The sequence below is a fragment of the Heptranchias perlo genome, chromosome 11 (assembly GCF_035084215.1).
Source record: "Heptranchias perlo isolate sHepPer1 chromosome 11, sHepPer1.hap1, whole genome shotgun sequence".
In the NCBI taxonomy this organism is placed as follows: Eukaryota; Metazoa; Chordata; class Chondrichthyes; order Hexanchiformes; family Hexanchidae; genus Heptranchias; species Heptranchias perlo.
The window spans coordinates 65,816,742-65,832,857 of record NC_090335.1 but is presented as its reverse complement, the minus strand read 5'-3'; the positions used below and the strand labels follow the sequence as shown (position 1 = coordinate 65,832,857).

Here is a 16,116-nt window from a genome sequence, read left to right as displayed (position 1 = left end):
GAGGGGAACGTGCAGGTGGTGTTGTTCCCATCACAATCCCAGCTGACAATTGGCTACCAAGCACAGACTAGAGAAGGAAGCTGGAACATTCCTGATCTGTAAATCTCTGTATCATACTATATGGTACATTATCTCACTAAGCCAGAGAGTTCTTATTTTACATGAAATATTATCATTTCAAATAATGGATGATTATTTGCTATTTGATTCATGTCATGAAGTGAAAGCCCAACAATAGCCATATATCATGCTAGTGCAGCTAGCAGCAACACCAGCTATATTAAGGCCAGCAGCCAACACTACCCAGTAAAGTGTGTTCCTGGCAACTGGCTGTAGCAAATCTGGCAAGCTTGTCTTTGATATTGCTGCAGGAGACCTGCACATCAGGTGCTGGTGGCTGTCTGCATAATATAAAAGCGGCTTTTGTTACTCATGAATTTTGCAGCAATACTTATTTAATTACCTTTCACTCATCAACAAAAAAGCCACTACCCTGAAGGACATGAAACAGTTAACCTCAATGCACAGAAGGTGTCAGTTAACTGAATCTCTGACTCGATCAGTTTCTGACAAGAAAGGAAGACACCCGAACAATGCCATGAGCTAAACGTCCATCACAGTGAGGGAAACCACATTATCCTTCATGCGGTACGGATAGCAGGGGAGGAGATAAGGAGTTGTCTGCATAGCTCAGGAGATTGCAAGACCGACATGAAGAGGTGTGAAATGCCAGGTTGCTCAGCAGGCTGATAACCAAACTACGGATGGGGCCCAGGTGTGGGATAACGTGACTGGAACACTAAGGGACGACATCGACACGTGGATACTGCAGTCAGGTGCTGAAGGACGGAGACCGGTCATCTCCAGATCCAGGCCTACAATCAACATTGGTAACGACCAGTCGCATGGGTGATTGTCAAATCATAAAGGGGTTTGTACTGTGGTTTTGTTGGTCTAATAAACTAACTAATTTGAGTTGAGCCAAAACTTATTTGTCGTGTATATTTTATTCTTGTAATTCCAGGGTCCAAGAATCATTGTAAGGCAAAAGGGAACTGAACACCTTACAACCCATTAACTAATGTTAATTGTTTTACTTTATAATTTTTTGCATTAAAAGACTATTGCAACTGATAAGAGCATGCATGCTTTATTTCTGAACAAGTGAGTGCGAGAAAGTGTCAACATATTCCATATACAGATTTCTGAAAACGGAACATAATTACGTAAATGTATATAATTTATACTTTTTCATACAGGATGTCCATATTTAAACTTTCATTCCTTAGAACTTTCTTGAAACTTATCTACTCACATTTAAGGCAACCATATAATTAGTTACACTTAAGCTTTAAATATTTAACCTTAACACTTGTTAAAAAAAACAAGTTTATTGATAGTAACAAGCAGCTTTCTATTTACATTTGGAGAAAGCACACATACCTGTAAAACCTATTGACCAGCCTCATTCTGATGGTGCTGAGGTCTGTAAGGTAGGAAACCACCATACAGTATACAGGATATGCACGAAGATCCACAGGAGCATCAAAGGGGGTTGCTATATCTGTTAAATAAAATAGCATAGCTTTTTAGATCATTTTCAGTAGTTCTGAATGATAGCAATAGCACATTGGCATAAGGCACAGCTTCAAGTATAATATTAATATTAGCTCAGAAAACAAATGCAGTTAGTAAACCCACCAAGTGTCAGAAGGTCATCAATGCCCCTTATAATACGTTCACATTCTTCATCTCGTGATTTTTCTCCCCACTCTCCCTCTTGAGGTTTGTAGAGCAGAGCTTCTAGCTCTTCCACGGTCACAGAAACACCAGCACTAGGGTCATCAGGATACTCAGCTAAAATTTGAACAGAAGCATAAAAGCACACTTAAATAACTACTTGTATAAGGAAGACTATTAAGTTGACATGAGACAATTATCACAAACTTATTGGGACATAAAGCAGCTTTCATCAGGGCCAGTTGACCTTAATTTAAGTTTAAGCGTACTGTTATGGTTTGGGCTTTCTCCACACCTCCTACCAATATTCTTTATTCATGCTCACAGCAACAAGTTTTTTTTATTCGTTCATGGGATGTGGGCGTCGCTGGCAAGGGCAGCATTTATTGCCCATCCCTAATTGCCTTTGAGAATGCGGTGGTGAGCCGACTTCTTGAACCGCTGCACTCCGTTACCCCAGGCAGACCCCCACCTCCTATGATTCAAAATGTCTAATCTTGTTCATGGAGTAAATATGTTTAATGTGAAACAGAATGAACAATCAACCTTTTCAGAAATATTTTACATTGGAAGTCATACATGATGCCCACCTCTTCAATAGGTAGAATAACATACAGGGTCAAGATCATGTACTTGAAGCTAAGTTACTAGTCATGTTCTTTTTAAAAGAAATCCACAAAAGCAAAAATATAGAACATAGATTAATAATTTATTTCTTGACTTGAAAATAAAACCTTGTAAAAATCAGTCTCTCTTCAGAATCTTTAAACAGAATAGATGCACACCTTTGCCCCTAGAGTTCTATCTCACCACAATGATGTCGAAACAGTGCTTGAAGTGAATTAAACATCCTAGGACTGCTATGCAGATATACCCCTCAATTCCTTTGAAATGTCAGTCAGCTTCTTCAAAAACACTCCATGATCAAAGCAGTCCATTCAGATGAGGCATGTAAATGTGTCATTAAATAATTTTATCTTTTGGGCAGATATAAAGAAAGAGAGGCAGTAGTGTTGCTTGCTCCTGATGCATATGTATTCTGTAGCCAGTGGCAACCCTAGAATAAACTTACCAGATCTGTTAAGCTCCCTGTTGTTTTTCTTAAAACCAGATCTTCCAGGCAACCAGCCTTTGTGAACCCAGCAAAGTTACTCTGGGATTGTTACTGGCTGCATAAGGCTGACACTAACAATACAAACACCCACTAAATTCAATATAAAAAGTGTTATTATTAACTCCAGTCAGAATAAAGTGTTATTATTAACTCCACACAGCCACTCATGTCAAGAGAAACTCCTTTAGAAGCAGCTAACATAGCTCTATTTTAAATTCCCAGTGCATCAGCCCAGCTATAATTTCAGATGAACAAGGTAGAAGAGAGAAATATTTTATAATGCAACGCAGATGTAATGCTGCACTGTGACACCTGTGTACCAAATAAAATAGAACTTTAGGCAGGAGCAGTGAAAAAGTTACTTTTTTAAAAAAAGCAAGCAGCTTTGTGTTTATTGCATTTTGATAATCCATACAGAAAATGCATAAAGTACACCTGAAGTGTGACTGCACATTACACGTCATTCTGGGAGATAATCAAAATTAATTTTGTGCATTTTTCCCTCAACTTAAGGCTTGCTGCAATTGGTTTAAGGACTGGCAAGAGAACGCTCCCAGGTCTCAATGTGACTTTCCAGCTAGCCACCAGGAGACATGGAAGAGAAGCCCCTGATTCAACCTCTACTCTCTGCTCCCTCCTTTGCTGGGATGCCTGAGCTATCCTCAACACCTTTGCATGCCTGCTATCACTATGCAATAACTTATGATATAAAAAATTAGTCCATTGTAACTAATGCAGTAGTGGAGGAGTGCTTTACCGACAGATAAGAAAGTTAAACTGAGGTCCTGTCTTCCCTCTTGGGTGAATGTAAGATATCTCATTACAAAGAAGAAGAGGAGTTCTCCTGGTGTCCTGGCCAACATTTATCCCTCAACCAACACCATTAAAAACAGATTGTCTGGTCATTTATCTCACTGCTGTTTGCGGGATCTTGCAGTGCGCAAATTGGGTGCCATGTTTTCCTACAATTCAGGAATAACTATACATCAAAAGTACTTCATTGGCTGTGAAGCACTCAGAGGTCATTAAAGACGCTATATAAATGCAAGTTCTTTCTTTCTAAAACAATGATCAACATCATCTTCCTTGTACATAATGGTTCCATATTACGCAGATTGTTAGCTGAAGTAGAAAATCAATTTTGAGACACTGTACATTAACAGTATACCTCTAAACATTCATATGAAATAGACCAATATTTATTTGCAATAGAACTACTTTTCACTAATAATTTTGTGGAGAATTTGCACTAATTTTAAACAAAGCATTCCAGCTGCTTACCATTTTCAGAAATGGGTTCCATATCCCAAGGACTGAGTCTTTCAATTTCATTATTCTCCCAGCTGTGGAGACAAAATAAAAAAAGACAGAAGTTAATGATCATAGCTTCTGATAAATTCTAATGACTTTAGAAACTTGAGTCCACTCCTATTAAAGTGCAAAGATATAGTCAGAAGGTTGCAAGTTCAAGCCCCACTCTAAGACTTGAACGCATATTAATGAGATGTGATACTTAGTGTGATACTAATGAAGTGCTACATTGCGTGATGGTGTCGCCTTTTGGATGAAATGCTAAACTGAGGTCCAATTTGCCTGTTCAGGTAGAAAGAAAAGATCTCATGGCACTTTTTCAAAGAGCAGGGAGTTCTCCTAATGTTAGCAGGGCTGCGGGTTCTCGGCGGGTGGGCTAGCGGGCGCGTGGGTAACGCGCCCGGTGAAATTAGTGGGTTTCCTGCGCGATCGTAGCAGGCAAACCACTAATTGGATCCACTTACCTGCTCCTCCGGGTTCCCTGCTGCTGATCTGCGCGTCGGGCGGGCTGTGCATGCGCAGTAAGATCTGTCAACTGGAGGCGCTCGATTTAAAGGGGCAGTCCTCCACTGACAGATGCTGCAACCAATAGCAAAGATGACTGCATGGAGCAGCCCAGGGGGAAGGCTGCTCCCAGTTTAATGATGCCTCACCCCAGGTATCAATACATGGGGTGAGGAGGGGGAGGACAGAGATCTTCCACCCGGCGGGCGGGCGGGAGGAAGCGGCCTGCCTCTGCCACCAGGAAGGCCTGGCTCGAGGTGGCAGAGGGGGTCACCTGCGCCACCAACATATCGCCCACCTGCACACAGTACAGGAGGCGCTCCAATGACCTCAGTAGGTCAGCCACAGTGAGTACACGTAGTCATTCCCCTACACTCCGTCTGCCACATCACTGCCCCCACCCCACATCTCCTTCGGCACTGCCAACACTACTCTGTCACATCACCCCTCATACCCACTCAAACCCCATCCTCATCTTACCTGCACCTACTCACCCCGCCACTACCACGCAACCCAATCCTCATACAATCTCATGGCTCTATCCCATACTCACCCTCTCGTGCATCTCTCTCACGGCCAGCCTCACTCAACCTGCCACAACCTGTGCTGCAGCCACAGGGCATGCATCACATATGTGCAGTAGGCAGCGTAAGGCAAACGTGTCGTGAGCATGAAGGGGATGCACAAGGGTGTTTGAGGGTTTGTCATGGGTGTTACTTGTATTGAATTTCAGAACAACTCACATCACACATTATATTGGCACCACTACTGCCATGTCTTCGCGAATCCTGTCTGGTTTGTGCAATAATGCCCGCTCCTGGGTATCACTATGAGGACCCACCACTGATGCCACACATTGTGTCACTGCAGAGTGGGTGTAGGTGTATTTGCAGGGCTCTTCTGCGCAGACGACTGAGGCGCATCGGCGATGTCCCCGGTTGCACCCTGGAAGGATGCGGAGAAGCTGTGGAGGGCAGTGGTGACTTTGACAGCGACAGGTAAGAAGATGGTGCTCGGGCCAGCCAGGAGCAGCTCGGCATGAAAGTGGCTGCAGATGTCCATGGCTACATGTCGAGTGACTCTGAGCCGCCGTGTGCACTGCTGCTCAGAGAGGTCCAGGAGGCTGAGCCTTGGTCTGTGGACCCTGTGGCGAGGGTAGTGCCCTCTGCGACGCATCTCTCTCTGCGGTAGCCCTCCCTCCTGCTGTACAGGTGGATGTGTCACAGCACTCTGTTGTGGAGCTCCACGTGTCAGGGGTGGACGGCGTGGATGGCGAGGCTGGTGATGCTGTTCGCCCTCCAAGGGGGTCATGACTGCAGCTACGGCGGCCCCCATCTGCAAGATGTACATCTGAGGGGGTCCGCAATGTAGGTACGTGTCTCCGGACCCCGGGGTAAGTGTGCAGGTTGCTGACTTTGACTGTCAGGTGGAGGGTGGTGGAGGCCAAACTTTGTCCCAAGTGACGGAGTGGTCCCCTGCAATGGGTGAGGGTCCCCCCCACTCCACCTGTCAAATGGACCTTTGCAGCTGCCACAGGCTGACAGCTGCAACATGTCCATTCGGCCTGGGAGTGTTTCCCCCAGTGTGGGGAACAGTCCCATTTTGGTCCAAAATCCCACATAGTCCCTTAATCAGGTCAGTTAATGACCTGAAATACCTAAATAAATACTGTCAAGTGGCATCCCGCTGGCTTTAATTGCCTGCGGGATTCCCACCAGCCGGGGCTGCGCGTGCACGCCGGCGCGTCAGCGGGGAAACCGGAAATGCGCGGGTTCGGGGCGGGCTCCGGTACCGCGCCGGGATTCTCCGATTTTCGGAGCCCCCCCCGCGGGAAACGCACCCGATAGCGGGTGGTAAAATAGAGCCCAATATCTTGGCCAACATTCATCCCTCAACCAAAATGACCGGAACAGATTAACTAGTTAATCATCTTATTGCTGTCTGTGGGACCTTACTGTGCGCAAATTGACTACGGCATTGCCTACAGAAGTGACTACACATAAAAAGTAGAGCATTAGCTGTGAAGCCCTTGTACATGGAAGGTACTATATAAACGCAAGTATTTCTTTTGTATTCTAATTACAGTAATAGAAAGTTCCAATATGCTATGCCAGAGTAGCAGGACAAAGGACTATACCCAGAACTCCTTCAAAAGATGAATTATTGATCTCGGCCTGCTTCACGGGGAGCAAAAAGGCAAAGGAAGTCACATAGCACCAACCAACTGCAAAGAGAAGCATGAGCTGGAGAGTGGCTGAAGCCTGAGTTGAGTGCAGGCAGTCTGCCCTTTCGCATCAGGGGATTATTTGGCCTGGGAGACCCAGAGAAAAGAAGGAAAATAGGAAAAAAAAACATATAAATGAAGAGTGAAATTCAATTTACAATTCAAAAATCTAAAATCAGAATAAATGTGTTGGCTTAATGAAATGCCAAATGTTACTGCTTGCGTACAACTTATGATCAATTCATAACTGGCTTGGCGGGGGCTTCCTACAGAAGCATAAAAACATTCATCACCCAAATGCAACAGAAGTGGCAAGAGGAACTGGGTAGCACAATGCCTTAAAACATTCCTCTTTACCTCTGGTTCCAGGGATTGAATCTACCTCACCTGAGGTAGATATAGTGCCTTGGGACGTTTTACTACGTTAAAGGTGCCATATAAAGTTGTTGTTGATGGAAAGAGAAAGCTTCTCCTCTCTGGACAAGTTCAGGCAATCACACCTTGTTTTATGTGGGGTCACATCAGAAAACTAGCTACAAATCAGTACAAATCACCATTAATTTTTTTAAAATTCGTTCATGGGATGTGGGCATCACTGGCGAGGCCAGCATTTATTGCCCATCCCTAATTGCCCTTGAGAAAGTGGTGATGAGCCGCCTTTTTGAACCACTGCAGTCCATGTGGTGAAGGTTCTCCCACAGTGCTGTGTGCTGACCCATTTTGACCCAGCGACGATGAAGGAGCAGCGATATATTTCCAAGTCGGGATGGTGTGTGACTTGGAGGGGAACGTGCAGGTGGTGTTATTCCCATTTGCCTGCTGCTCTTGTCCTTCTAGGTGGTAGAGGTCGCAGATTTGGGAGGTGCTGTCGAAGAAGCCTTGGCGAGTTGCTGCAGTGCATCCTGTGGATGGTACACACAGCAGCCACAGTGGTGAAGGGAGTGAATATTTAGGGTGATGGATGGGGTGCCATCAAGCAGGCTGCTGTGTCCTGGATGGTGTTGAGCTTCTTGAGTGTTGTTGGAGCTGCACTCATCCAGGCAGTGGAGAGTATTCCATCACACTCCTGAATTGTGCTTTGCAGATGGTGGAAAGGCTTTGGGGAGTCAGGAGGTGAGTCGCTGGCCGCAGAATACCCAGCCTCTGACCTGTTCTTGAAGCCACAGTATTGATATGGGCTGGTCCAGTTAAGTTTCTGGTCAATGGTGACCCCCGGGATGTTGATGGTGGGGGATTCGGCGATGGTAATGCCGTTGAATGTCAAGGGGAGGTGGTTAGACACTCTCTTGTTGGAGATAGTCATTGCCTGGCACTTGACTGGCACAAATGTTACTTGCCACTTATAAGCCCAAGCCTGGATGTGGTCCAGGTCTTGCTGCATGCGGGCTCGGACTGCTTCATTATCTGAGGGGTTGCAAATGGAACTGAACACTGTGCAATCATCAGCGAACATCCCTATTTCTGACCTTATGATGGAGGGAAGGTCATTGATGAAGCAGCTGAAGATGGCTGGGCTTAGGACACTGCCCTGAGGAACTCCTGCAGCAATGTCCTGGGGCTGAGATGATTGGCCTCCAACAACCACTACCATCTTCCTTTGAGCTAGGTATGACACCAGCCACTGGAGATTTTTCCCCGATTCCCATTGAATTAAATTTTACTAGGGCTCCTTGGTGCCACACTCAGTCAAATGTTGCCTTGATGTCAAGGACAGTCACTCTCACCTCACCTCTGGAATTCAGCTCTTTTGTCCATGTTTGGAACAGGCTGTAATGAGGTCTGGAGCCGAGTGGCCCTGGCAGAACCCAAACTGAGCATCGGTGAGCAGGTTATTGGTGAGTAAGTGCCGCTTGATAGCACAATCAACGACACTTTCCATCACTTTGCTGATGATCGAGAGTAGACTGATGGGGCCGTAATTGGCTGGATTGGATTTGTCCTGCTTTTTGTGGACAGGACATACCTGGGCAAATTTCCACATTGTCTGGTAGATGCCAGTGTTGTAGCTGTACTGGAACAGCTTGGCTCGAGGTGCAGCTAGTTCTGGAGCACAAGTCTTCAGCACTGCAGCCGGGATGTTGTCGGGGCACGTAGCCTTTGCTGTATCTAGTGCACTCAGCCATTTCTTGATATCACGTGGAGTGAATCAAATTGGCTGAAGACTGGCTTCTGTGATGGTGGGGATATCGGGAGGAGGCAGAGATGGATCATCTACTCGGCACTTCTGGCTGAAGATGGTTGCAAACGCTTCAGCCTTGTCTTTTGCACTCATATGCTGGACTCCGCCATCATTGAGGATGGGGATGTTTACAGAGCCTCCTCCTCCCCCCGTTAGTTGTTTAATTGTCCACCACCATTCACGACTGGATGTGGCAGGACTGCAGAGCTTTGATCTGATCCGTTGGTTGTGGAATCGCTGAGCTCTGTCGATAGCATGTTACTTCTGCTGTTTAGCATGCATGTAGTCCTGAGTTGTAGCATCACCAGGTTAGCACCTCATTTTTCGGTACGCATGGTGCTGCTCCTGGCATGCTCTTCTACACTCCTCATTGAACAACTGATCCCCTGGCTTGTTGGTAATGGTAGAGTGAGGAATTTGCTGGGTCATGAGGTTACAGATTGTGCTGGAATACAATCCTGCTGCTGATGGCCACAGCGCCTCATGGATGCCCAGTTTTGAGCTGCTGGATCTGTTCTGAATCTATCCCATTTAGCATGGTGATAGTGCCACACAACATGTTGGATGGTGTCCTCAGTGCGAAGACGGGACTTCGTCTCCACGAGGACTCCGACCAATACAGTCATGCACAGATGCATTTGCGACAGGTAGATTGGTGAGGCCGAGGTCAAGTCAGTTTTTCCCTCATGTTGGTTCGCTCACCACCTGCTGCAGAATATAAATCTCCGAAAGCCAATAAAAATGCACCCTGCAAAGTTGGCAGAGTAATTCTGAGACTGAAGCACATTGTTGATATTCTGACTGATTCAGTATATGTACGTTTTGAATACAATGATCTAAATTGTTTGAGGAATATCTAATGTTTAAAATAATTCACCAGAAGTGTTTTTTGTGCTCAACAAGGCAAGAAATGTCACTGCTGGGAAACAGAACACACACTCATTTTGGTCACCCAGTATTGGCATCAAGCATTCCCAAGTCTGCATGTACAATGAAGTACAGAGTCAAACTGTGTCACGCACTGTGCGTATTAGACTTGGAAATGCTAGATCCAACACTGGGTGCCAAAGATGAGAGCGTTTGCCATTTCCCAGCAGTGACATAAAGATGGAGGTGGGTCGCGTTACATGGGTAGAAGTAGGCAGCCTGTGTGATAAAGAGGAGATAGCTTAAAGGGGGCTCAAAGAGTTAAATTATGAGGACAGGTTGTAAAGACTGGCTTGTATTCTCTTGAATACAGAAGATTATGGGGTGATATAATTGAGGTGTTTAAGATGATTAAAGGATTTGATAGAGTAGATAGAGAGAAACTATTTCATCTGCTGGGGGAGTCCAGGATAAGGGAGCACAAACTTAAAATTAGAGCAGGCCGTTCAGGGGTGATGTCAGAAAGCAATTCTTCTCACAAACTGTAGTGGAAATCTGAAACTCACTCTCCCAAAAAGCTGTTGAAGCTATGTCAGTTGAAAATTTCAACAGTAAGGTCGCTAAATTTTTGTTCGGCAATGGTATTAAGGGTTATGGAACCAAGACGGGAAGATGAAGTTGAGATAAAGATCAGCCATGACCTAACTGAATGGCGGAACAGGCTCAAGGGACCGAATGGCCTACTCCTGTAGCTATAGGCTCAGAAACTCAGCTCAGGGTTAAATAGGACATTGACGTTGCGAACAGTCTGGTTCAGCCTTAGGCAATGGCCTGGGAGAAGGATGGAATCAGTGGCATGGGTACAGAGTTTACGGTGGGGCCATAAACAATGGCTTTCGTCTTCCCAATGTTTAGCTCGAGGAAAATGCAGCTCATCGAAGACTGGTTGTCAGACAAGCAGACTGACAAAATAGAGGCAGTGGAGGGATTAAGAGAGGTGGGTGGAGAGGGAGAGCTGGTGTCATCAGCACACATGTGAAAGCTGAATCATGTCTATGAACGGTGTTGCTAAGGGGCAGGACACAGATGAGGAAGAGGATGGGGCCAAGAATTTATCCTTGGGGACTCCCAAGGTAATGGTGCAGGGGTGAAACAGAAGTCATCATTGGAGATGGAGGGCAGTTCCACTGAGCAGGACAACGGAGGAGAGATGTTGGAGGAGGACAGTAGTCAACTATTATAAAGACTGCAGAGAGGTCAAGGAGGAATAATGCATCATGGTTACAATCACACACGATGCTATTTGTGATTGTAATTAGGGCCATTTCACTGCTTTGTCAGGGACTGATTGGATTGGAGAAATTCAAACAGGAAGTAGCGGGAAAGACAGGCATGGATTTGGGAGACGACAACACGTTCAAGGACTTGAGAGGAGAGGGGTTGGAAATAGAGCTTTAATTTACAAGGACAAAAGGGTCACGGGTAGAGTTTTTTTTTGAGGAGGGGGCGTGATGACGACTGTTTTTAAAAGGGAGAAGGGACAGAACCATCACAATATCAGATCGCAGAGTGGCCAAGAAGGGAAGTTGGGTGTTCAGCAGTTTAGTGGAAATGGGTTCAAGGGAGCAGGAGGTGGGTCTCATGAACGAGATGAGCTCAGAAAGAGCATGAGGGGAGATGCGAGAGAAACTAGACACGCGGGTTCAGGGCTAGGACAGGGGGAAGTTTGGCTTGATGGATAAGGGGAGGAAACGGCAGAAACAACTGTACGAATGGTGACAATCTTAAGTGACAAAGTTCAAGATCCTCACACTTGTTTGGGAGAGGGTGGAGGAGGCAGAGCAAAAGGGTTTAAGGATGCAGTTGGTAGCGAAGAAAAAACCAAGAGTTATCTTTGCTCTTTAGGATGATCCTGAAATAGTGGGCAGTTTTGGCAGAGGAGGGCAAGGCCTGATGGCACCTGATGTGGTCCAGCCAGATCTGGTGATGGATGGCTTAACTGTCGTGTGTCAGTTTATGGTCGTCTGCATTCCTTGGATTTGAGAGAATCAAGCTGGGGACCATAATGGGGGGGGAGCAACTGGGATAGGAATTCATGATGGTTTTTCTGGTGACAAGGGCATCAAAAGTAGAAGTGAGGCAATTTCAGAAGTATCGTGACCTTCCTGCTTTATTGAACATTTTAACAATTCAAAAGCATTGCGGCACTACTCCTTGAACCTGAACAATTATGAACAAATTCCTAACTACATCAGTAACTCCTCTGCCATTCTGAGCATCAAGTTGTCTAATTCTTATTGCTCATTTTCTCTATGGATCTTTTTCGTGTTGATTTACAGAATCACACTTTTTTAGTCTCAATTAAATGTGTTTAAAAACTTAGAGCTGTACACTTAACAGGAATAGACTTGAGAGTTCAGATATGGTTCCTCCCAACTTACCAAACAGTGTAACACTGGAAATGACTATCTGGATATGCTGGCTGGAATGGCTCCTGACCTAACGCTGTCCCAAACCACCAAACATCATCTATTATAGACCGAAATTTGTCATCTGTAGCAACAAAAGAAATATGAATAATAATTGTTTGAATACAGTGGTTATCTACGTTCAAGATAATGACAGCGTACAATACTCAAGAATTTAGAATAAAATGCTAAAGTAGTACAGGCAACAAAACACTTAGATTTTCAATGCAGAAACAAACTATGTATAAAAACGCTACAATTATATTCTTTTAGGAGACAATTCCCCATAGCCAAGAAAAGAAATTGAAGGGAAAGTCACAGATTGTGCAGATCCCTTCAACTTGCTCAAGAGGAGTTTTGGCTGAAACTTGGGCTAAGTTTCTTTATTAGAAGGGAAAACGTACGCAACCAAGAGGATATTAAACAAATACTTTTTTTTTTCAAAACTGCCTTCCACCACACTTCGAGATACCGATACAGAAACTAAGCAGAGCTGTTAATACCTCAGTTTCTCAATAAAGCTGTACCCTGTGCACCATTTAGCCACATTATAACCATAATATTGTAATATGCACTCTTTGTATCACAATGCCCAAACTTGCGCAGCAACTCCACAGTCATAAATCCTCAAGATTAAGAATTATCACAAATATTGTTCAATAGCATTAACAAAATATGAATGCACTGTGGGTCCACTAAATTAATAGTACATGCCCTCAACTGTGCAATTGTGGAAAGAACCAAGCTGAGGGGTAATCATTCCAAGGACTCCTTGGCAGTTGATTATAGCACTTGTGAAAGTTATGGAGCTGGTCTTCAGCCAGTCTTCTAGACAGAGTCAAATACCAGGGTGACCTCAGAACAATAAACAAAAGAAAAAAAAAATCCAGACTTTAATAATGCAAGAGTCGTATGGCAGATTTCTACAGATTAGTTTCCTTTAGAAATAGCAGATTATAACTGGATAAAGAATTTAATAAAACTTACTAGTTTTCCAATTCCTCTGCCTTGCTTCATCATAAAACTGACGTAATACAAGAAAATCAATGACATCTGGCATGTCGTGGTACCTGGAACAAAGAACAACCTCATTCCAATTTCTGTCTTTTAAAAAAAATCATTAAGAGGCAGACAGTATACAACTGGTCATAATTTCACACTCAGACTACATTTGGGCAATTAGGGATGGGCAATAAATGCCGGCCTTGCCAGCGACACCCAGATCCCATGAACGAATAATAAGAGATAGTTCGTGTGGGAAGTGAGAAAAATTCAGAGAGGTGCAGTAATAGCTGCTCTTCTAAGGTTGGGAGTTACGGTATACGACTGGAGCAGAACGAAGGACGCTTTGCTCTGCATCTGATCTGTGCTACATCTGACCTAGGAGTGCAACACTGGATGGAAACACATGCCATACCCCAGCAGCAACATTTCATCACTAATCTCACCCAAGATGAAAAATGCATTTCATATTAATTTACATTTCAGATTTGAAATGTAACAACTATATATTAAAAAAGTTAAATAACAATTCTTTAGAGTGTTACAAACATCAATAATTTCAACAGAAGTACATACAGAGGATCACGAGAATCATAGAATCATAGAAGTTTACAACACGGAAACAGGCCCTTCGGCCCAACATGTCCATGTCGCCCAGTTTATACCACTAAGCAAGTCCCAATTGCCTGCACTTGGCCCATATCCCTCTATACCCATCTTACCCATGTAACTGTCCAAATGCTTTTTAAAAGACAAAATTGTACCCGCCTCTACTACTGCCTCTGGCAGCTCGTTCCAGACACTCACCACCCTTTGAGTGAAAAAATTGCCCCTCTGGACCCTTTTGTATCTCTCCCCTCTCACCTTAAATCTATGCCCCCTCGTTATAGACTCCCCTAACTTTGGGAAAAGATTTTGACTATCTACCTTATCTATGCCCCTCATTATTTTATAGACTTCTATAAGATCACCCCTTAACCTCCTACTCTCCAGGGAAAAAAGTCTCAGTCTATCCAACCTCTCCCTATAAGTCAAACCATCAAGTCCCGGTAGCATCCTAGTAAATCTTTTCTGCACTCTTTCCAGTTTAATAATATCCTTTCTATAGTAGGGTGACCAGAACTGTACACAGTATTCCAAGTGTGGCCTTACTAATGTCTTGCACAACTTCAACAAGACATCCCAACTCCTGTATTCAATGTTCTGACCAATGAAACCAAGCATGCTGAATGCCTTCTTCACCACCCTATCCACCTGTGACTCCACTTTCAAGGAGCTATGAACCTGTACTCCTAGATCTCTTTGTTCTATAACTCTCCCCAATGCCCTACCATTAACGGAGTAGGTCCTGGCCCGATTCGATCTACCAAGATGCATCACCTCACATTGATCTAAATTAAACTCCATCTGCCATTCATCGGCCCACTGGCCCAATTTATCAAGATCCCGTTGCAATCCTAGATAACCTTCTTCACTGTCCACAATGCCACCAATCTTGGTGTCATCTGCAAACTTACTAACCATGCCTCCTAAATTCTCATCCAAATCATTAATATAAATAACAAACAACAGTGGACCCAGCACCGATCCCTGAGGCACACCGCTGGTCACAGGCCTCCAGTTTGAAAAACAACCCTCTACAACCACCCTCTGTCCTCTGTCGTCAAGCCAATTTTGTATCCAATTGGCTACCTCACCTTGGATCCCGTGAGATTTAACCTTATGTAACAACCTACCATGCGGTACCTTGTCAAAGGCTTTGCTAAAGTCCATGTAGACCACGTCTACTGCACAGCCCTCATCTATCTTCTTGGTTACCCCTTCAAAAAACTCAATCAAATTCGTGAGACATGATTTTCCTCTCACAAAACCATGTTGACTGTTCCTAATCAGTCCCTGCCTCTCCAAATGCCTGTAGATCCTGTCTCTCAGAATACCCTCTAACAACTTACCCACTACAGATGTCAGGCTCACCGGTCTGTAGTTCCCAGGCTTTTCCCTGCCGCCCTTCTTAAACAAAGGCACAACATTTGCTACCCTCCAATCTTCAGGCACCTCACCTGTAGTTGTCGATGATTCAAATATCTCTGCGAGGGGACCCGCAATTTCCTCCCTAACCTCCCATAACGTCCTGGGATACATTTCATCAGGTCCCGGAGATTTATCTACCTTGATGCGCGTTAAGACTTCCAGCACCTCCCTCTCTGTAATATGTACACTCCTCAAGACATCACTATTTATTTCCCCAAGTTCCCTAACATCCATGCCTTTCTCAACCGTAAATACCGATGCAAAATATTCATTTAGGATCTCACCCATCTCTTGTGGTTCCGCACATAGATGACCTTGTTGATCCTTAAGAGGCCCTACTCTCTCCCGAGTTACTCTTTTGCCCTTTATGTATTTGTAGAAGCTCTTTGGATTCTCCTTTGCCTTATCTGCCAAAGCAATCTCATGTCCCCTTTTTGCCCTCCTGATTTCTCTCTTAACTCTACTCTGGCAATCTCTATACTCTTCAAGGGATCCACTTGATCCCAGCTGCCTATGCATGTCATATGCCTCCTTCTTCTTTCTGACAAGGGCCTCAATCTCCCGAGTCATCCGAGGTTCCCTACTTCTACCAGCCTTGCCCTTCACTTTATAAGGAATGTGCTTACCCTGAACCCTGGGTAACACACTTTTGAAAGTCTCCCACTTACCAGACGTC

General features: G+C 44.6%; 1 protein-coding gene across 1 annotated transcript in view; it reads right to left on the bottom strand.

The window, feature by feature from the left end:
• LOC137327453 (bromodomain and WD repeat-containing protein 1-like) overlaps positions 1 to 16,116 on the bottom strand; it is a 139,787-nt gene that overhangs the window by 29,826 nt on the left and 93,845 nt on the right. The window contains exons 27-31 of the mRNA XM_067993293.1: positions 13,395 to 13,477; positions 12,381 to 12,492; positions 4,136 to 4,197; positions 1,702 to 1,857; positions 1,444 to 1,564 (exon numbers count right to left, since the gene is read on the bottom strand). Of these exons, the coding sequence (XP_067849394.1) occupies positions 1,444 to 1,564; positions 1,702 to 1,857; positions 4,136 to 4,197; positions 12,381 to 12,492; positions 13,395 to 13,477 (534 nt within the window). The remainder of the gene's footprint in view (positions 1 to 1,443; positions 1,565 to 1,701; positions 1,858 to 4,135; positions 4,198 to 12,380; positions 12,493 to 13,394; positions 13,478 to 16,116) is intronic.